This window comes from Schistocerca cancellata, chromosome 3, assembly GCF_023864275.1.
Source record: "Schistocerca cancellata isolate TAMUIC-IGC-003103 chromosome 3, iqSchCanc2.1, whole genome shotgun sequence".
Classification (NCBI taxonomy): Eukaryota; Metazoa; Arthropoda; class Insecta; order Orthoptera; family Acrididae; genus Schistocerca; species Schistocerca cancellata.
The window spans coordinates 40,845,988-40,869,873 of record NC_064628.1 but is presented as its reverse complement, the minus strand read 5'-3'; the positions used below and the strand labels follow the sequence as shown (position 1 = coordinate 40,869,873).

The 23,886-nt window shown below is 41.4% G+C and overlaps 1 protein-coding gene across 2 annotated transcripts in view; it reads right to left on the bottom strand.

The window, feature by feature from the left end:
- Window positions 1-23,886, bottom strand: part of LOC126176870 (cytochrome P450 4C1-like) — a 155,737-nt gene that overhangs the window by 98,164 nt on the left and 33,687 nt on the right. For both annotated transcript variants that reach the window (XM_049924063.1, XM_049924064.1), the window contains exon 2: window positions 14,013-14,214. In XM_049924063.1, coding sequence (XP_049780020.1) covers window positions 14,013-14,214 — 202 coding nt within the window. The remainder of the gene's footprint in view (window positions 1-14,012; window positions 14,215-23,886) is intronic.

The following is a 23,886-nucleotide window of genomic DNA, read 5'->3' as shown; positions in this document are numbered from 1 at the left end:
CTTGTTAGGTAGCCAGCGCCAGAGTAAGTACGTCACCACCAACGCCGTTCAGACCATGCGAACAGCATAACACCACCACACTCACTGAGCACCCATATACCATTCTCATAATACACTTGGTATTATCATCTTCTCGCAACGGTTACAATATAACTGCTACTGACGCTATGCCAAGAAGAGCGTAAAGTGCCTTATGAATGAAGCTTTCGGCTTGCTCGTTCCTCCCTATGTAGGTCGGTGTCAACAAAATATCCTCGTATTCAGAGGAGAAAGTTCGTGATTGGAAGTTCGTGAGAAGATTCAGTCGCAACGAAAAACAGCTTTATTTTAATGATGTCCAGCCCAAATCCTGTATCATTTCTGTGACACTCTGTCCCATATTTCGCGATAATACAAAATGTGCTGCCTTTCTTTAAACTTCTTCGATGTACACCGTCAGTCCTATCTGGTAAGGATCCTACACCGCACAGCAGTATTTTAATAGAGGACGGACAACCATAGTGTAGGCAGTCTCCTGATTAGGTCTGTTACATTTTCCAAGTGTCCTGCCAATAAAACGCAGTCTTTGGTTAGCCTTCCCCACAACATTTTCTATGTGTTCCTTCCAATTTAGGTTGTTCGTAATTGTAATACCTAGGTTTTTAGTTGAATTTACGGCTTTTAAATTAGACTAATTTATCGTGTAACCGAAGCTTAACGAGTTCCTTTTAGCACTCATGTGGATGACCTCACACTTTTCGCCATTTAGGGTCAACTGCCACTTTTCGCACCATTCAGATATCTTTTCCAAATCGTTTTGCAGTTTGTTTTGATCTTCTGATGACTTTATTAGTCGACAAACGACAGCGTCATCTGCAAACAACTGAAGACGGCTGCTCGGATTGTCTCCCATATCGTTTATATAGATATGCCTCTCACAGTTTCATTTATTTGACAAATGCAAGATGAAACAAGTGCAACTATAAAACAAGGGCAACAGATTTATAAGAGTGCTCATAACTACAATAACATAAAGCCAATTTTATCTGAAACATTTACGTTTACGATCTTCTTCTTCTTCTGTACCTCCAGGCTTAGGCACTTGTGCCTGTTCCATCTAAACCTTTCAATGGCACCTCATTCTGGGTCTTCTTACATCCCTCCTTCCTCTTGGATGGTACAGCATGGCTACACAGGGGATTCTCTCTGCACTTATCATTTGTAGGTGATCCTTTTTTATTTTGTTCAGTCTTTTCATTACTACAAACATTACAAACATCTAGTTCATTCCTACTGTCATCATTTCTTGGAGACTAGTGAGGCAAGTCGAGGATAAACGATATCACAGATAGAATGAAAATTGGTACATGGAACGTAAGAGCGATTGGAAACAATGAAATGGAGCTGGACCATAAATCAGGAGATAAACAAATTGATTGTGTTAGCGGTACTATGTACAATCAATCTATTGATATCTCACCAGAAACAGGGCGTTGGTAACAGCAGAAAGTATTTTCTAGTCAGAATATATGACTCTCCCTCAGTCAAAGTCAATATGCCGTTCCGCAAAAGCCTTGCAGTCGATCGTCTGATAATCAGTCAAGATTTGAGCAGCTCATCGGAACAAATGTCCGTTATCTCTTAGTCTCCTTCTCACAGTACTTGCACTGCCAGGAAGCTGAGAAACTCACCTAGTTGAGGGCAATTAAGGAGTGTACTGGTGCACATGTTGTCGAACAGATTTTGGTTATCTTTCACACTGGACACAATCACAGTTTGTGTGTGTGTGTGTGTGTGTGTGTGTGTGTGTGTGTGTGTGCGTGTGCGCTTGTGTGTGTGTTTCTTTGCGTTTGTGCATTGTCTGAATAGATAACATTAAGATTTAAAAGGCAAGCGACAGTAAAAATTGCATTGAATGTCACTGTGAAGTATTTCAACGAAACGGCTAGTTATAGAATTGATTTTTGTTCAGCCTCTGTCCTGGATGTTAAGTGAACCAAATTCTTGCCGGACTTATTACGTCTGAAATACATTTATCATAAACAGTGCGCTCTTGAGGTGGTGACTCGTGACAAGTGCAGCAATAACAGTGCCGAATTTGTTTATAATCGCTGACCGGCCGACACTGCAGCAGATGCTACGATATAAACAGAAAACATCATCCTGGCTCTGAATGCAGTGTGCGGACATCACAATTTGCATGATCGTCGAGTAACCAATGTGATACTCTATTTACAGAATCGATGGAGCAAGTGCAACTGGTATCATGACATTAGTCATTGGAATAGTAACAAGTGAGAGACTGTCCACTAGCTTTTGAACCCAGGAAAAATATGGGGTGATATGAAAATTTAGGAACCAGGTTTTAAATTGTAAAACATTTCCAGGGGCAGATGTGGACTCTGACCACAATCTATTGGTTATGAACTGTAGAGTAAAACTGAAGAAACTGCAAAAAGGTGGGAATTTAAGGAGATTGGACCTGGGTAAACTGACTAAACCAGAGGTTGTAGAGAGTTTCAGGGAGATCGTAAGGGAACAAATGGCAGGAATGGGGGAAAGAAATACAGTAGAAGAAGAATGGGTAGCTTTGAGGGATGAAGTAGTGAAGGCAGCAGAGGATCAAGTAGGTAAAACGACGAGGGCTAGTAGAAATCCTTGGGTAACAGAAGAAATATTGAATTTAATTGATGAACGGAGGAAATATAAAAATGCAGTAAATGAAGCAGGCAAAAAGGAATACAAACGTCTCAAAAATGAGATCGACAGGAAGTGCAAAATGGCTAAGAAGGGATGGTTTGAGGATAAATGTAAGGATGTAGAGGCTTATCTTACGAGGGGTAAGATAGATACTGCCTACAGGAAAATTAAAGAGACCTTTGGAGAAAAGAGAACCACTTGTATGAAAATTAACAGCTCAGATGGAAACCTAGTTCTAAGCAAAGAAGGGAAAGAAGAAAGGTGGAAGGAGTATATAGAGGGTCTATACAAGAGCTATGTACTTGAGGACAATATTATGGAAATGGAAGAGGATGTAGATGAAGATGAAATGGGAGATATGCTATTGCGTGAAGAGTTTGACAGAACACTGAAAGACCTGAGTCGAAACAAGGCCCCGGGAGTAGACAACATTCTGTTAGAACTACTGACGGCCTTGGTAGAGCCATTCCTGACAAAACTCTACCATCTGATGAGCAAGATGTATGAGACAGGCGAAATACCCTCAGACCTCCAGAAGAATATAATAATTCCAATCCCAAAGAAAGCAGGTGTTGACAGGTGTGAAATTTACCGAACTATCAGTTTAATAAGTCACGGCTGCAAAATACTAACGCGAATTCTTTACGGACGAATGGAAAAACTAGTAGAAGCAGACCTAGGGGAAGATCAGTTTGGATTCCGTTGAAATATTGGAACACGTGAGGCAATCCTGACCCTACGACTTATCTTAGAAGCTAGATTAAGGAAAGGCAAACCTACGTTTCTAGCATTTGTAGACTTAGAGAAAGCTTTCGACAATGTTGACCGGAATACTCTCTTTCAAATTCTGAAGGTGGCAGGGGTAAAACACATGGAGCGAAAGGCTATTTACAATTTGTATAGAAATCAAATGGCAGGTATAAGAGTTGAGGGACATGAAAGGGAAGCAGTGGTTGAGAAGGGAGTGAGACAGGGTTGTAGCCTCTCCCCGTTGTTATTCAATCTCTATATTGATCAAGCAGTGAAGGAAACAAAAGAAAAATTCGGAATAGGTATTAAAAACCATGGAGAACAAATGAAAACTTTGAGGTTCTCCGATGACATTGTAATCCTGTCAGGGACAGCAAAAGACTTGGAAGAGCATTTGAACGGAATGGACAGTGTCTTGAAACGAAGATATAAGATGAACATCAATAAAAGCAAAACGAGGATAATGGAATGTAGTCGAATTAAATCAGGTGATGCTGAGGGAATTAGATTAGGAAATGAGACACTTAAAGTAGTAAAGAAGTTTTGCTATTTGGGGAGCAAAATAACTGATGATTGTCGAAGTAGAGAGGATATAAAATGGAGACTGGCAATGGCAAGGAAAGCGTTTCTGAAGAAGAGAAATTTGTTAACATCGGGTATAGATTTAAGTGTCAGTAAGTCGTTTCTGAAAGTATTTGTATGGAGTGTAGCCATGTACGGAAGTGAAACATGGACGATAAATAGTTTGGACAGGATGAGAATAGAAGCTTTCGAAATGTGGTGCTACAGAAGAATGCTGAAGATTAGATGGGTAGATCATATAAATAATGAGGAGGTATTGAACAGAATTGGGGAGAAGGGGAGTTTGTGGCACAACTTGATGAGAAGAAGGGACCGGCTGGTAGGACATGTTCTGAGGCATCAAGGGATCACCAATTTAGCATTGTAGGGGAGTGTGGGGGGTAAAAATCGTAGAGGCAGACCAAGAGATGAATACACTAAGCAGATTCAGAAGGATGTAGGTTGCAGTAGGTACTGGGAGATGAAGAAACTTGCACAGGATAGGGTAGCATGGAGAGCTGCATCAAAACAGTCTCAGGACTGAAGATCACAACAACAACATACTTTATCCTTCTCCGAGAGCAAGCGTGTACTACACAACGATTTGCAAGTAGTAACACCGCCTTACTCTTCCCTCGAAAACAACCAGAGAAAGGAACTAAAACCTCCTGACGTTTAATAGGAAACACCCGTCAATCTGCTCAATCTCATACACGAAATACTTGTCTCATTAACACCAAGCAGGCACAGAGTTTATTCTTGTGGCAATTACATTAATTCTACAAATAATTTCGTATCAAGTACTACCGTCTGCTATGTAACTGGAATGATGGTCACTTCACATTTTTTGTATGTTACAGTTCTTTAAGTAATAAGTTAGCTGCAATCCTGCTTCCACTGTACTGAAAGATACTGGCCGTTTGTTATCTGACCACGTAGGCGCTACACTCTGATTGACATGTATCTGACATGAAGTACGTGCATCACAAGAGAATGGCTAAGGAAAGGATGCCCTCAAACTGGTATTACGCAATAACGAGACAAATGTTCGCAAATCACTAGTACTGTCTCAAAAAAATTTATATACAATATTCCATTCAGAAAGTATTTGGCAAATGAGTGATCCAGGACTCCAGCTGGATTAACCTACAAAGTTCGCTAGATTTTTACGTGTAACTTTTATAAATTATTCTGATCAATTTGTGCGTAATAAAGGACAGTGAGTTGGAAAACTGCGTTTTCGAGTGCAAGCAATTTATTTTACGAGTAAATTACAATGTCTCTTGTCATTTACGTTGTGGGAAACATGATTCTTTCTAATCTTGCCTCTACTACAGCAATGAGACCATGTTCAAATTTTTGATGAGCCACTAATTGTGACTGCTTTAATTTTCAACTACTTTTTGATCCCACATTTTCTGTCCTTGCATGTCGTTTCCTGCACAGTACTCTTTCTTGATTGGAACTTTGTTATTCGTAAGTTACGAAGTCTCCTTGTGGACATTCTCGTTCTGTAATCAATTCTGTGTGGTTGTTCCTTCATTCCTCTCTTTTGGGGCTACTGGCAATGAAACATGAAAAGTATTTTCTGTATCTGGAATTATAAAAAAGAAGAAATGTTTGCTATTCATAATGTTTACAAGAAAGGCACAGGAGATACTCCAGAAACGTGAATCACATCTAGCTATCAGCTTTTTAGTTTTTAGTGCTCAAAAAACACAAATAATTGTGACAGTTTTTGATGCAAGACGTTTGGTTTGCAGTCAGTGAATATGAGTATTATTAGTAAGTACGCTCTAGTCTCTAAACCTAGGTACAAAATTGCGAATAAAATTCAGTGACACATTCTTTTGGTATTCTGATCCACGGCAACCCCGTCTTTGAGACAGAATCTGTAGTCACTTCACAGCCAACTCAAGGACACGTCGGCTGGTATTCTTCCTCCTAGTAGTATAAGTGAATCTTGGCAACAACGCTGGATAGATCCGATAATGTCTCAAGGAAAATGTAATTCCAACGCTGGAGACGTTTCGCAACGCGAGTTACTTTCTGAATGCCCCAGAAGTATCCTCCTAAATTCATTTGATCTATTCGTATCAATTTCATTCAATAGCCTCAATAATTTGCACATGAGGTATGAAATAAGTTTATCAATTTATGCTTTTGTGACACATAAACACTTTTCAACTAATCTCGTGTTTTACGTTGCGATTTAGCTGTCGTAGTCACAACTGAAGCAATAATGGGAAAACGAACGTTTTAGCTTTCGCTAACTCAGAGATAGTAAGAAGGTGACATGCATGGCACCTTTAGGTTCTCGATGTTGTGTTTTGCACCTATAAAAGGCAAAAAAAGTAGAAAATAAAATAAAATTAAAATTAAGAAAATGAAAAAAACTCCATTTCGTATCTTGGACCACATCCCCATGAAAATAAATGTAACACGGTCACCTACGGCGCGAAGGCTGCTTTGGTCCATGTTTCCAGTCTAGTTAAAGACCATATCTTTATCAGTTTTCTGACAGCGCTACAGACAGGCAGAGCGAAAATCAGCAAAGAAATACTATTTATTTAATTTGTGAACTGCCGCAGTTCTAAACCACTTGAGAGGAACACAGGGCAGCAAAGAAACATAGATCGTTCCTAAGTCCAGTGTGAATAATACCTTGCTAGTTGATGACAACAGACTTTCGGTACATAGTTTTCGCAGTAAGTATAATTTAATTTGTATCAGTACAGTGCGTAATCTAATGCGGTTGTCCATTGTTTCACATCAGACAGAAATTATTCATCAACAGACTATTCTCTCGTATTTTCTACAACAGTCTGACAACGCTCAGGTAGTTTACCCATTCCACAACTGCAGAATTCTACAGGAACTGAGTTAAAAAAGATGTTCTTACGTGTGTGAATTCATAAGGGATCCTAAGGGACAAAACTGCTGAGCTCATCGGTCCCTAGACTTACACACTACTTAATCTAACTTAAACTAACTTCTGCTAAGAACAACACACACACCCATACCCGAGGGAGGACTCGAACCTTCTGCGGGAGGGGCTGCGCAGTCCGTGACTTGGCATCTCTAACCACGCGCGGCGAACTGAGCTGCAGACGTCATTAACCCAGATTTGAAGTGCATTTTCGACCAGAAAGGAATTGTTATGATGGTTTATCGATAAGGAGCGAGAAAGGTAAGCGTTTGAGGATATAAGATCTGAAGATTAATTTCGTGATGGGTGTCTTTTAAAACAGACGCCTGGATAGTTTTGTTTATGAAACAGGCAGTGCGCATTATCTTATAGTAGCAACACGAGATGCAGTTTTGTAGACTGTTTTTATTACTCTGCGACTGAGAGATGTGGTAGTTATTGGCAGCTGCAAATGTCAGTTGCGACAGGCACAGCCCTGGAGAAGGGTTCGTAGTGAATAACACCCTTTTTGAGTCACCGGAGGAAAAACATTATGTTCACGTTACCCTTTTCTCGAGTAGATGTTGTGTTAGGGCTCTTCAGAAGTTAACATTAAGGTTTCATAACGTATCGTCGAGGGACATGAAAGGGAAGCAGTGGTTGGGAAGGGAGTGAGACTGGGTTGTAGCCTCTCCCCGATGTTATTCAATCTGTATATTGAGCAAGCAGTAAAGGAAACAAAAGAAAAATTCGGAGTAGGTATTAAAATCCATGGAGAAGAATTAAAAACTTTGAGGTTCTCCGATGACGTTGTAATTCTGTCAGAGACAGCAAAGGACTTGGAAGAGCAGTTGAACGGAATGGACAGTGTCTTGAAAGGAGGATATAAGATGAACATCAACAAAAGCAAAACGAGGATAATGGAATGTAGTCGAATTAAGTCGAGTGATGCTGAGAGATTAGGAAATGAGACACTTAAAGTAGTAAAGGAGTTTTGCTATTTGGGGAAGAAAATAACTGATGATGGTCGAAGTAGAGAGGATATAAAATGTAGACTGGCAATGGCAAGGAAAGCGTTTCTGAAGAAGAGAAATTTGTTAATATCGAGTATAGATTTAAGTGTCAGGAAGTCATTTCTGAAAGTATTTGTATGGAGTGTAGCCATGTATGGAAGTGAAACATGGACGGTAAATAGTTTGGACAAGAAGAGAATAGAAGCTTTCGAAATGTGGTACTACAGAAGAATGCTGAAGATTAGATGGGTAGGTCACATAACTAATGAGGACGTATTGAATAGGATTGGGGAGAAGAGAAGTTTGTGGCACAACTTGACCAGAGGAAGGGATCGGTTGGTAGGACATGTTCTGAGGCATCAAGGGATCACCAATTTAATATTGGAGGGCAGCGTGGAGGGTAAAAATCGTAGGGGGAGACCAAGAGATGAATACACTAAGCAGATTCAGAAGGATGTAGGTTGCAGTAGGTATTGGGAGATGAAGAAGCTTGCACAGGATAGAGTAGCATGGAGAGCTGCATCAAACCAGTCTCAGGACTGAAGACCACAACAACAACAACGTATATTTGTAACAATACTAAATAGGTATTTTCTATGAGCGAACTGATGACGTTCAAGCAAAAATGCAACAATATTCATTGGTTTGGCGTTTGTTGCTTTGAATTAGAGCATCCAGTACTGCTGCTCCAGACTTCCGAACCTTGCCTGATTGAATGCAGATGTCGCACGACGTTTAAATGGTCGTAGTTCACCACAAAATGGTTAAAGTGGCTCTAAGCACTATCGCACTTAGCATCTGAGGCCGTCAGTGCCCTGGACTTAGAACTACTTAAACCTAACTGACCTAAGGACATCACACACATCTACGCCCGAGGCAGAATTCGAACTTGCGACCGTAGCAGCAGCGCGTTTCCGGACTGAAACACCTAGAACCGCTCGACCACAGCGGCCGGCAGTTCATCACATATATGGCTCAAAAATGGCTCTGAGCACTATGGGACTCAACTGCTGAGGTCATTAGTCCCCTAGAACTTAGAACTAGTTAAACCTAACTAACCTAAGGACATCACAAACATCCATGCCCGAGGCAGGATTCGAACCTGCGACCGTAGTGGTCTTGCGGTTCCAGACTGCAGCGCCTTTAACCGCACGGCCACTTCGGCCGGCCATCACATATACACTCCTGGAAATTGAAATAAGAACACCGTGAATTCATTGTCCCAGGAAGGGGAAACTTTATTGACACATTCCTGGGGTCAGATACATCACATGATCACACTGACAGAACCACAGGCACATAGACACAGGCAACAGAGCATGCACAATGTCGGCACTAGTACAGTGTATATCCACCTTTCGCAGCAATGCAGGCTGCTATTCTCCCATGGAGACGATCGTAGAGATGCTGGATGTAGTCCTGTGGAACGGCTTGCCATGCCATTTCCACCTGGCGCCTCAGTTGGACCAGCGTTCGTGCTGGACGTGCAGACCGCGTGAGACGACGCTTCATCCAGTCCCAAACATGCTCAATGGGGGACAGATCCGGAGATCTTGCTGGCCAGGGTAGTTGTTTTACACCTTCTAGAGCACGTTGGGTGGCACGGGATACATGAGGACGTGCATTGTTCTGTTGGAACAGCAAGTTCCCTGCCGGTCTAGGAATGGTAGAACGATGGGTTCGATGACGGTTTGGATGTACCGTGCACTATTCAGTGTCCCCTCGACGATCACCAGTGGTGTACGGCCAGTGTAGGAGATCGCCTCCCACACCATGATGCCGGGTGTTGGCCCTGTGTGCCTCGGTCGTATGCAGTCCTGATTGTGGCGCTCACCTGCACGGCGCCAAACACGCATACGACCATTATTGGCACCAAGGCAGAAGCGACTCTCATTGCTGAAGACGACACGTCTCCATTCGTCCCTCCATTCACGCCTGTCGCGACACCACTGGAGGCGGGCTGCACGATGCTGGGGCGTGAGCGGAAGACGGCCTAACGGTGTGCGGGACCGTAGCCCAGCTTCATGGAGACGCTTGCGAATGGTCCTCGCCGATACCTCAGGAGCAACAGTGTCCCTAATTTGCTGGGAAGTGGCGGTGCGGTCCCCTATGGCACTGCGTAGGATCCTACGGTCTTGGCGTGCATCCGTGCGTCGCTGCGGTCCGGTCCCAGGTCGATGGGCACGTGCACCTTCCGCCGACCACTGGCGACTACATCGATGTACTGTGGAGACCTCACGCCCCACGTGTTGAGCAATTCGGCGGTACGTCCACCCGGCCTCCCGCATGCCCACTATACGCCCTCGCTCAAAGTCCGTCAACTGCACATACGGTTCACGTCCACGCTGTCGCGGCATGCTACCAGTGTTAAAGACTGCGATGGAGCTCCGTATGCCACGGCAAACTGGCTGACACTGACGGCGGCGGTGCACAAATGCTGCGCAGCTAGCGCCATTCGACGGCCAACACCGCGGTTCCCGGTGTGTCCGCTGTGCCGTGCGTGTGATCATTGTTTGTACAGCCCTTTCGCAGTTTCCGGAGCAAGTATGGTGGATCTGACACACCGGTGTCAATGTGTTCTTTTTTCCATTTCCAGGAGTGTATAACTGTTATCGAGACTTCCTAAATGTGGAAAAACATCCAATGCCAGAACGATCTCACTTACAACAATAAAATATTTTTCTACGTGTTTTCCCAAAAGCACTCACCCCACACACAATATAGAGGTTCTGAGCAGGCACCGTTGTCATCACGCCTGTTTCAGACCTATAGCAGGTATTATGTCTCAAATGTTAGATTTTTTCGACTTGCGACTCCATTTTACAATTCTTGAACGACATTTTTAAGTTCCAAGAAGCAAAATCCATACGTTTTGAAAAGACTAAGGCTGCACAGGGTTTCCAACTTGCGACTTTACATGTACACTGCGTGACGTTACCAGTAGACTACGCAGTTTTGCCCTGCGGAGAATTACAGCACTTTCTCCACATACTTCTGCATCCTACAATGTTGCCAGATCGTGCATGTGTACGGACTTAAAATTCTGAGATGTCGCCGGTTATGTTGGCCACAGTAAGTGAACGTCAGCGACTTAGTCTCTGCGGCGGCCGGCTGACGGCTGGGTTTTACGTCTAAAACTGTTCATAATTAGTTACGTGCTATTTACATTCAAATTAATTACATGTGGAGTAGTTGGCAACACTGAGTTTTATATCTATCACACACACACACACACACACACACACAGACACATGAAAGCTGTTATGTGTTTCAATGCAGATAATAACAAGAAATAAGTTGTATGAATAACGCACTTAATGCTTTGAGTCCAAGTATATTTTCGTAGAAAGGCTTGTTATATGGAATGTCCTCCAACAGACAGTCGCTACTTCCTTCAACATAACTGGGAACTGCATGAATGTAAACTTCGCTGCCGCATGCTATTGATGGAAAACTGTCTGGTTTCCAGACAGATGGCAGTGTTTAATTACTGCGACATGTCATAATATTTGAACTAGCAGTGCGCCCCCCTCCACATATCGTTGGGCAGCTGGATACTGGCCGGTCGATGGGCGGGTAGTGGGTGAGTTTGTAGTTCTGGGGGGGCTGCGGAAGCTCCGGAAGCAGTCCTCGACTGTGTCTTGGCATTCTGGTTGCGTCCTGCGTGCTGGCTGTACTGGGCAGGTTCTCGTTGTATTGCCGCTAGCGCAGAATTACAAGCCTAAGCTGGGGACAGCCACCTGGCTCGAAACCCCAGAGCACTTGATTAAAAGTATACGCCTGAAAAATGAAAACTATACATTTACTCACACGTGTCATCTACATCAAGCACATGCTCTGGAGCTTCAGATGCAGACAGAACTCACCAGCAAAGCGGAACTCTCGGAGCATCAGGTTTCTTTCAACAGTGGCGATGTGAGAATATCCTACCACAATTTGCGAAACTACGATTCCCAGGGAAATCGAAGAAGCCTGAGTGTATTGTACAACGAGAAACCGTGGTCATAGTGAGGGTACACATTCTCTTTACATGGAAAGAGTTGAACGACAATGTTTGAACCCTGCTCTCACGCCATCTTAGTACTGCACGAGCACTATCAGCACACTCTTGGGAGTGGGCGGACTGTAGCTTTTACGCCGATAGCGAGGTTCAGAAATGACGCGACAAATCTGACAGATCATTGGCAGCTCTGGCGATTAGCGAGGAGGCTAATAACACTAGAGATATTGTTGATTTGACAGGGAAATTACTGGACTCAGCTACAACTCTTCAGCCCTCGGAAAAGGGCTGAACTTCGCATCCATCACGAGGAACATACCGAAACGAAGCAGTGTTAGTGGCATGGAAGAAACATTTCCAAGTTTGACAAAGGAACAAGCAGAGGATGTCAGATGGGAAACCTGCACGTTCATCGACAAGTTCCGACTTCCAAAAACAAACGTGACTGCGGCGGAAGGGGACCCTCTCCGTCTAGTGGAAGACAATGCTGACAAAGGGAATTCAACGGTGGTGATGCAAACCGACGGCTAGCAGTATAGAACTGGCTCACTGCTACAGGACCCAGCAGAAAGATATAATCCTGACGATGGCCAAGAAAACGGCATTTCTGCTTAAGAGCAGAGATCTACCAGAGGAAGAGAAGAAGCATCCGTATTTCAGGTCGTTAACGATGTCATCTCGCCTGTGTGGACTTCACAAAATCTCCAATGAAGGCCAATACACAAGGCCATTAACTCATACAATGATGAACTGACCAAATATCTGGCGACGTTTCTGATGTATTTAGATGTGGGAATAACATGGTTTATTGAGGCATCGTAGACATGTGTACTTTAATCTGTAAGATAGGTCAGCACTAGTACCCACATATATTTTGCAGGGTGGCAAGTGTGTCAAATTACACTGAGTCACAAGCCAAACGCATTGGATGTCAGGAATAAAAATCTGGTTGGATTAAGCAAAACTCTCAATCAATAATCAGGTCTTGCTAGTGCGTGCCTGCCTTGTGACGCTTGACAAACATCATAGAAAAGTTTAGGTGTGGAGGATAACTAGTAGTCAGGCTCCGTTGTATCCTACCTCATATATGGTAAAGAAATCAAGCTTTGCATGTATTCAGGTGCTGCTTTACGTAATTTTTGGACAAATACTTATGAACACACTGAAAAACGAATTTCAGAGCGTTTGGATGCATTTGGGCTTTCTGTAAAGTACTTTGAAATGCTGCACGTTTAACACATTACGTTTATTCTTCCTTTTGGGTAAATACTTTTGAGTATGGAAAAAAGAAGATCCAGAACATTCAGATACACTTGAGCATTCTCTAAAGTACTTTGCGTGAGTATGTTGTGTGAATGCTTATGAAATTTCTTCATAAAACGGCCTATGGGAAATTACGGTAGATACTTTTGTTAATGGGTATATGGTGGGTTTTGGCAAGAAATGTGTGTACTGCACAATGAATAGATGACAAATTTTTCCTATGAGCTCCATTTGATTTTTTAAATTTACCATCATCCGCTGTCCTTAATTTTCAAGTTTCCTGCCCATTTTTATTTTTTAATTTACTTGCCATTTGTCATCTTCAATTTTGAAATTTACTGCCATGTGCCACCTTGGTGATATCATTGGAAAAGATAGTGGTTTATGACGTCACAATGATATTATAGATAAGGCTCGTTGCTTGTGACGTCATCACTAGGGTACTGACTTGCTCACTTGAGGTCACATATGTAGACAAAGTGACCCAGAAGTCTCATAGCATTCCTACTATGCCATTCTTGTATTTTATGCACTGGTTTTTAATTTCATGTATGTAATGACAAGATAATTATGATAATTAGAAATGATTTTGGCAGCATTCATGTAACATGTCAATCCTGAAAAAAAAATTATGTTTATTTTGTTACAAACAGTTCCGTGGTGACTATCCAACACTGATAGAAGTCTATAATTCACATTAGGTCCATTTTGTATCTTCTGTCCTCTTAAACAACAGCCTCCGCACGTCTCAGTTTCTTGTATGTGCAACAAATCGCATATGTTGGTTGTATTCTGTAAGAAGTTAAGGTACAAGAATCGCTTGCTTCGTTTGACTTACCTCTGAATGAAAAGCTGGTTCGATGACCTTTCGGTGATTTTTCCAGACCTCGCCTTTGTTGACCAATATCCCGTTGCCTAGGAATGTACTTAAGAGGTACGTGAAGTATGGATCTCGTTCTCGTGGTTTTCTGGTCGCCATTAGCTTTTGCACGTCATCTGGCTGCGTTACCACAATGATCAGCTTAGGACCGGCGTAAAACCTGTGCAAACAAGAAATCATAGTCAAGTAAGTAACTGACCTGATGCACCAAAGACACCCGTAAATAATTTTTCTATTTAATTACGCACTAATTTGTATCTAAATTCTGCAACAAGTAATCTATTCATCTACAAAACAGAATATTGTACGCAGTTTTGGAACTGCAGCCACATGTCTTGCCACGACACATCAGCTAACAAGAACAGCTATCTTCATATGACTTGTCGGGTTCAGCTAAACTGGTGGCTGTCCGACCTTTGCTAACGCGATTCAGAAGAATAAAGACCTTCAGTTCAACAACAATAACTTTATTGCGAGCGCGTATCTGACGACGCCCGGCGTGCATGGACAGATCGGAGTTACAAAATTTGCTTCCGGCCTCTACAGAAGGATCCTTAATCCTGGGAAAACTTCCGTAGTTATTGGAGAGAAAACAGTACTCGTCCAAACAAGCCAGGAGGCACGGAACTACCAATAAACTCAAAAAACAAGGAATAATAACAACAATAATAAACAGAACTTGTATAAAAGCTAGAAAACATAGCGCCTCTAGAGGTTGGGCGCGGAACTACACAGACGTCGTGTACAGGAATTACGACCGCACAGCACTGCACTGACACACGCCCCCCCCCCCCCCCCCCCCCCACACCGGCGAGCTTGAATTAGCGCGCGGCAGCGTCGCTACAGACTTTTACAATTCGAGAGTTTATTATTTTCTTCCCTTACTTCCTCGTCATTCTCTCTTTTGGAGGCGGAGCAGCTTTATGTAAAATCAATTTTTTTTTATTAAGATGGTTAAAAGTTGCAACAAAAGCCAGGTGATATTAAACAGGTGTAAGCCTGTACGACGATTATGCTGTGTTGTGTTTCCACGGAAGATGATAATATTTGTGTTACTGTACGTAGAGTGGAGGAGATTTTCTGATGTCTTACGATCAGCAATGGGTTTGATATCAGGGAGAAATAGTAGTACTTCAAAGGGGAGTTGAGAGTAGGGTGTGGAGACGAAAATGTTTTGTGGGTGTGGAATGGAAGAAGGAGTGCGTTAGAGGGAGGTTGTAAATTTTGGGGGTTATTTGGAATGACCTTCTGTATTCCTGCAGATGACTGGGTGTATCTGAAATGCGTCTGCAGTGTGAGATAGAATGGAAGTACGATTAAGAAAGGGAATCTAGCCATGAGAACAGGAAATTGAAATATGAGTGGTCAGCTAGTGTGACCTTTTGAGGGTCATGACCTTGTGTAAAGAGCTGGAAGTAAATCAACGATAGGGCTACTGGTTATCACCTACAGTGTATCTAGTCTCTCAGAAGATTTTTGTAACTGACCTGTGTTGTGAATTTATGAGAAAGTTTCGTTTTCCATACAAAAGTAAATACATAAAGATATAGGTATATAGGGTGTTTGTTTTAACAGCAGACACTGAAATATCTCGATAGGTATACGTCGGATTTTGTTTGCCTCAAAGGGGGACATCCAATGATATCACAGTCGAGCCACCACCCCACCCAATGCCTGGGTGGTGGGGAGGGGAGGGGGTAACTTTGAATTTGCGATGAGAACTCCCCTTTTTTTATTGCAGATTACAATTATAAGGCAATTTCTTCACTTCACCACAGATGGCACTGTAATCGGAGAAATAGAAATGAGTACACAATCATAGTTTTGGACGTGCTACACAACGGCCCTTGAGTATCCAGTGGCATGTGGAACCCCATCTCCATGCTGCAGGGGAAGGAGAGACTGTTATTTCATACCTTCTGATTGGAAACCCAACTAGCAACTTCGTATTTCTCCGACATATCGAATAGGGGACTACTTGAAGTGACACTGAGGCAGTGGCTCAAGGCAAACGCTACTCTGCTTGTCCAGTTAGAGCAAGTGTTCAAACGTACTACTGCAAACTTCAATACACTTAGTGATCCGCTTTCCCTACGACAACACACGGGACAAAAGCATATCTGCAGGAATGTCAGGACAGGCGTTTCTGATACGGTCGACCATACATTTACGGCCTGTTGGCACTTGCTGGTATACCTTTCTTTCAACTATCCCCCCCCCCCCCCCAGAGGAAAATCCAGCGACGTCAAATCCGGCGCCCTAGTGCGCCAATTAACAGGGCCACCTCTGCGGATACACCGACCACAGTCAATACGGTCTAATACCGCCTGTGCCACATTTGCATAATGTGCTGATCAGTCGTCATGACGAAGCCACATACGATGTCGAACATTCAGAGCAACATCCTGCAGTAGTACCGGTAGTTCCTGTTCCAAAAACGTTTTACATTTGCATCCATTCAACATGTCGTCGAAGAAATAAGGACAAATGAGCTTGTTACCCATGATGCCACACCACACGTTAACAGACCAAGGACATTGATGGCCAACTTGCCCTAACCATTGTCATGCAATGCATGTTATACCGGTTAACCTTACCATGGTTTAAGAATGTACACTCGTTGGAAAATAGTGCCTCGTCAAAGAACGTGGGGGTGTTTGATTTTGTTGACGTGCCCATTCGTAAAACACAATCTGGATATGGAAATCAGCGCCACGAAGTTCTTCACACAGTATCGTATGATGTGGATGATACTCTTAACAATGCAGTATTGTGACAATACTACCTACGGGCACATCGGAATCGTGGTGTAATTGCCAGGCGCTTATCCCTGGGATGTGGTGCACTCTCGCCAGTGCAACTATTTCATTAGCTTCTCCTGTAGCACGTTTTCTTCGTTTCCTTTTTCTGGTCTGTACACTGCCAGCAGACATGAAGGCGTTCATAACCTTGTAAAAGAACGAAAGATAGCGAGCTTTCCCTGGGAATCGCCCAGCACACAAGGCAACAGCGGCCTCAATACTTATCCTACATTCTCCGTAAATCAGGATCAATGCGGTTTTTTCTTCTGCACATTCATCGTCCATTTCCACGTCCGTGCTTCAAATGATGGGTAGGTGTGCAGGCAATAAACACTCCACATGTTATTTTTTCTGTTTTCCGTCGCTCTGCGCAAGTATTGTAATGCTTAAAGCTGCTGTTTGTTGTATGTCTGCACCATATATAAATTCCTACGTGAGCTCTGGTCGCAGTGTACTTTCTGTTATGATACGTCATAGTTCACTATACAGCCACAGTGTCGCGTCGAGTATTCCCTCGTTCGGTATGTCCGAGTAATAAAACGTTGGGATGGGGTTTCCAATTAGAAGATATAAAATACTGGCCTGCCCTGCCCTCGCAGAATGGTCAAGGTGTCCCACATGCTGCAGAATAGTTAAGGGTTATTGAGTAGAAGGTTGCAAATTACGATTGTGTACTCATTTCTAGTCCTGCGATTACAGCTCCATCCATGGTGAAACGAAAAAAAAATGCTTCAGACAAAATGTATGTAGATTTTGCCACAGGATAGTAATCTGCAATAAAAAAAGGGGTCCATCCATCATCCATGCAGGAGGTGGAGTGGTGGATCAATTGGACGTCCCCCTCTGAGAGAAACAAATTGGAGTTATAACTTTTTTTGTCTGAAAAGTTTCCCTAAGTATTAGTGGATTTCCTGAATGTGTATTTTCACGCAGTAGCGCTGAGACTATTTTATCACTGACAATAGACACTGCGTTTATGATGAAATTAATATCTCTGTAATATGATTACCTATGTAATTTAAGCGAACGAGGACCCGCAATTTTTTTGTTCTTACTCTTCCTTTTCGGTCATTGTCTGGTACGGTCATAAAATAATTGCTTGGTCTATGTTATGTGAAGATTTTGTTATTTGTGCTGATTTTCCCTAATAATAACTATTTAATTTCATTGTGTTTGTTATTACGACTAATCATACCTTTTTTCCTCAGGCTTTTTCATGAATTTGATAACTAAATGTGGCTTACTTTATATGGGAGTGTCTGTTAGTTAATGATCGTGTATTAACGCCACCAAACAGAGTAATACGTTTGGTTTGCTTCCAGAATAGAACCTGCATCTAAAATTTCACTTTTCACAAAACAAAGTCCAGTAACTTTCAGGCGCAAATCACGACCCAATCCCGTTAGAGGAGCCTAGCTAAAAAATATCGATAATTAATTATTATGGTGGTATTATCTGGCAAATTGCATTCAAATTTCGATATTTAAGAATATTTTTACATAATTATTCTAGTATGTAATTTTCTTGCTTTAATTGTAGACCCACATAGCTAAAGATAATTTTAATTTGATTCAGAATACTAATTTCAAAACCCAACGATAATAAATAACAACAAAAAGCCACCATTAAAGGTCCGTTGTGTAGTTTATGAGATATGCCAGTGCCTTCAGTTAAGAAAACACTTTGCATATTGTTGCATTTAAAGGAACATGTAGCTTGATCTTTTTTACTTTTTGTGACACAACACTTGCTTTTTGTATCACATTCATTAAATAAACTTTCTCATTCTTCATAAAATCTTGCATTCACCTTTCTTTGAACTGTATGGAAGGTTAAGCTATCGAAACGATTCTTAAGTCCTAATACACCTTTTTGGTGGAAACAAAAAAAACTAAAAACTAAAAACTAAAAACTTAATGCATCCCATTCCTTAAGCAAATATTCTTCAATGTTATATGATCAGAAACTGACGATTTTAGTGGCTGTTAATTCTTTTTCCAATACAAGATACACAATATGTGGCATATTAAATTTACTCATTTTTGTAACAATTAGTTAAATAGGCAATTCAACTTTCTTTATTTCACTAAACGCCACTTCTGCTCCCTATGAGTCAAAAAAGGATAGAAAATCTGAACTTTTTAGTGTAAACTTGGTTTGTTCTATACTGTGGGGCTGAACATTTTGCGTCTAAAACTGATATAAACAGTATGCTGTTCAAAGTGCTTAAAAGGAAAAACGAGGAGAAAAGGCATCTCACAGGATTTAGATTCATTAAATATATATATTTATTAAATATATATATACTGTTCCAATCACAGTAAAATAGAAAACAGCATATTACAGCTGAATGAAAAGGTTGCTGAAACAAAACTTTATTTTGGTAGAGCACAATTTGTTGCGACCTTCATGCTAAACAACTGCAAATAACTAAAGAAAACAAAAAAATTAATACAAAAATAACATCAGATAGATAATTAGGGAACAGATGCAAGCTATACGACCGATTGTGAATTCTTTTGTTTAATATTGTGCTTCTGTGTTGGTTAGAAGCAGTCATACAACAAGTTTGATATCCCACTAAGTGAAATCATGAGAGTGGTCACCAGAATTCTAAAATGAACATTAGTTCTGTGGCCTTATTTATTGTCTAGCTAGCAACACCAAACACCAGGTGACAACCAGCTGTGGCTCAAGAATGGAATCGGATATACATGAGAACATTTTCTAGAAACTTTCCAATAATCATAATTTTTCCTCATTTGCCATACACCAGCCTGATATCAAAAACGTTTTACATTATCTCAACGGACTTCATCAACATCATTCATGTAATGTTGAAGAGCACTGGAGATACATTTGGGGACTGTTTGTAAAAGCAAATGATTATTACAGCTACCACTTAATTTCATATACTTGTTACAAATATATTGCATGTAACAATTTATGTTCTGACGATAGTCTTAGATGAATAAAAAAATTAAACTAAACCAAACTCCATCCGAACAGGCCTTGGAAGACCCAATGGTACCGGCTGGCCGCCGTGTCATCCTCACCCACAGGCATCACAGGATGCGGATATGGAAGGGACTGTGGTCAGCACACTGCTCTCCCAGCTGTATGTCAGTTTACGAGACTGTTATATCAATAAAAGTTAACAATAATACAATACTGTCTGTGATTGGTTTCATTACATGTACCGTTGTTATAGTGTTATGAACAAAAGTAGAAACTCAGTTGTGAAGTCAATTAAGTAGTTTAGGCCAGTTAGCTATGTTGTTTGTTCTTGTTGTGGTCTTCAGTCCTGAGAGTGGTTTGATGCAGCTCTCCAATCTACTCTATCCTGTGCAAGCTTCTTCATCTCCCAGTACTTACTGAAACCTACATCCTTCTGAATCTGCTTAGTGTATTCATCTCTTGGTCTCCCTCTGCGATTTTTACACTCCACACTGCCCTCCAATGCTAAATCTGTGATCCCTTGATGCCTCAAAACGTGTCCTAGCAACCGGTCCCTTCTTTTTGTCAAGTTGTGCCACAAACTCCTCTTCCCCCCAATCCTATTCAGTACCTCCTTATTAGTTATGTGATCTACCCATCTAATCTTCAGCATTCTTCTGTAGCACCACATTTCGAAAGCTTCTATTCTCTTCTGGTCCAAACTATTTATCATCCATGTTTCACTTCCATACATGGCTACACTCCATACAAATACTTTCAGAAACGACTTACTGAATTTAAAACTATACTCTATGTTAACAAATTTCTCTTCTTCAGAAACGCTTTCTTTGCCATTGCCAGTCTACATTTTATATCCTCTCTACTTCGACCATCATCAGTAATTTTACTCTCTAAATAGCAAAACTCCTTTACTACTTTAATTGTCTTATTTCCTAATCTAATTCACTCAGCATCACCCAATTTAATTTGACTACATTCCATTATCCTCGTTTTCATTTTGTTGATGTTCATCTTATATCCTCCTTTCAAGACACTGTCCATTCCATTCAACTGCTCTTCCAAGTCCTTTGCTGTCTCTGACAGAATTACAATGTCATCAGCGAACCTCAACGTTTTTGTTTCTTCTTCATGAATTTTAATACCTACTCCAAATTTTTCTTTTGTTTTCTTTACTGCTTGCTCAATATACAGATTGAATAACATTGGGGAGACGCTGCAACCCTGTCTCACTCCCTTCCCAACCACTGCTTCCCTTTCCTGCCCCTCGACTCTAATAACTGCCATCTGGTTTCTGTACAAATTGTAAATAGCCTTTTGCTCCATGTATTTTACCCCTGCCACCTTCAGAATTTGAAAGAGAGTATTCCAGTTAACATTGTCAGAAGCTTTCTCTAAGTGTACAAATGCTAGAGATGTAGGTTTGCCTTTTCTTAATCTTTCTTCTAAGATAAGTCGTATGGTTATTATTGCCTCACGTGTTCCAACATTTCTATGGAATCCAAACTGATCTTCCCTGAGGTCCACTTCTACCAGTTTTTCCATTCGTCTGTAAAGAATTCGCGTTAGTATTTTGCAGCTGTGACTTATTAAACGGATAGTTCGGTAATTTTCACATCTGTCAACACCTGCTTTCTTAGGGATTGGAATTATAATATTCTTCTTGAAGTCTGAGGGTATTTCACCTGTCTCATACATCTTGCTCACCAGATGGTAGAGTTTTGCCATGACTGGCTCTCCCAAGGGTGTCAGTAGTTCTAATTGAATGTTGTCTATTCCCGGGGCCTTGTTTCGACTCAGGTCTTTCAGTGCTCTGTCATACTCTTCATGCAGTATCTTATCTCTCATTTCGTCTTCATCTACATCCTCTTCCATTTCCATAATATTGTCCTAAAGTACATCGCCCTTGTATAAACCCTCTATATACTCCTTCCACCTTTCTGCTTTCCCTTCTTTGCTTAGAACTGGGTTGCCATCTGAGCTCTTGATATTCATACAAGTGGTTCTCTTCCCTCCAAAGGTCTCTTTAATTTTCCTGTAGGCAGTATCTATCTTACCCCTAGTGGGATAAGCCTCTACATCCTTACATTTGTCCACTAGCCATCCCTGCTTAGCCATTTTGCACTTCCTGTCGATCTCATTTTTGAGACGTTTGTATACCTTTTTGACTGCATCATTTACTGCATTTTTATATTTTCTCCTTTCATCAATTAAATTCAATATTTCTTCTGTTACCCAAGGATTTCTATTAGCCCTCGTCTTTTTACCTACTTTATCGTCTGCTGCCTTTACTACTTCATCCCTCAGAGCTACCCATTCTTCTTCTACTGTATTTCTTTCCCTCATTCTTGTCAATTCTTCCCTTATGATCTCTCTGAAACTCTCTACAACCTCTGGCTTAGTCAGTTTATCCAGGTCCCATCTCCTTAAATTAGCACTTTTTTGTAGTTTCTTAAGTTTTAATCTACAGCTCATAACCAATAGATTGTGGTCAGAGTCAACATCTGCCCCTAGAAATGTCTTACAATTTAATACCTGGTTCCTAAATCTCTGTCTTACCATTATATAATCTATCTGATACCTTTTAGTACCTCCAGGATTCTTCCATGTATACAACTTTCTTTTATGATTCTTGAACCAAGTGTTAGCTATGATTAAGTTATGCTCTGTGCAAAATTCCACCAGACGGCTTCCTCTGTCATTTCCTCCCCCCCCCCCCCCCATCCATATTCACCTACTATGTTTCCTTCTCTCCCTTTTCCTACTCTCGAATTCCAGTCACCCATGACTATTAAATTTTCGTCTCTCTTCACTACCTGAATAATTTCTTTTATCTCATCACACATTTCATCAATTTCTTCATGATCTGCAGAGCTAGTTGGCATATAAACTTGTACTACTGTAGTAGGCATGGGCGTCATGCCTATCTTGGCCACAATAATGCGTTGACTATGCTGTTTGTTGTAGCTTATCTGCACTCCTATTTTTTTTATTCATTATTAAACCTACTCCTGCATTACCTCTATTTGATTTTGTATTTATAACCCTGTATTCACCTGACCAAAAGTCTTGTTCATCCTGCCACCAAACTTCACTAATTCCCACTATATCTAACTTTAACCTATCCGTTTCCCTTTTTAAATTTTCTATCCTGTCTGCCCGATTAAGGGATCTGACATTCCACGCTCCGATCCATAGAAGGCCAGTTTTATTTGTCCTGATAACGACTTCCTTTTGAGTAGTCCCTGCCCGGAGATCCGAATGGGGGACTATTTTACCTCTGGAATATTTTACCCAATAGGACGCCATCATCATTTAATCATACAGTAAAGCTGCATGCCCTCGGGAAAAATTACGGCCATAGTTTCCCCTTGCTTTCAGCCGTTCGCGGTACCAGCACAGCAAGTCTGGTTTGGTTAATGTTACAAGGCCAGATCAGTCAGTCATCCAGACTGTTGCCCCTGCAACTACTGAAAAGGCTGCTGCCCCTCTTCAGGAACTACACGTTTGTCTGGCCTCTCAACAGATACCCCTCCATTGTGGCTGCACCTACAGTCCGGCCATCTGTATCGCTGAAGCATGCAAGCCTCCCCACCAACGGCAAGGTCCATGGTCATGGGGGGGCAGTTAGTTATATTGGAGTAGAAATACTACAGCTGTATGAAACAGGATGAAACTACAAAGCTTGAATTTATGCTGGACATGGATTAAGTGTAACCTCCTAACTTCAAAATTGGTCTAATAAGTTGAGGCACAGTTAATAAATTTCACAAAAGTTAGATGAGAGCATACCTAATAAAACATGGATTAAATCTATGGAGTGGTTGATAATGGTTATATTTTCAATTGAGTTATAACCATATAGAAAAGAGTTTAGCTGCCAATACTTATACACAAACCAACTGGTGATAAAACAGCTGGAATAGTACATACTAATCATCTAAATTTCATCACAATCTTGTATAAAATGGTAAGAATAGTGATGAAGATTGGTATCCAAGTATCAGACACACCAAAAGAACACATACGATTTACTGTAGTTTTCGGCAGTAAAATTCGTCATCGATCTGGAATTT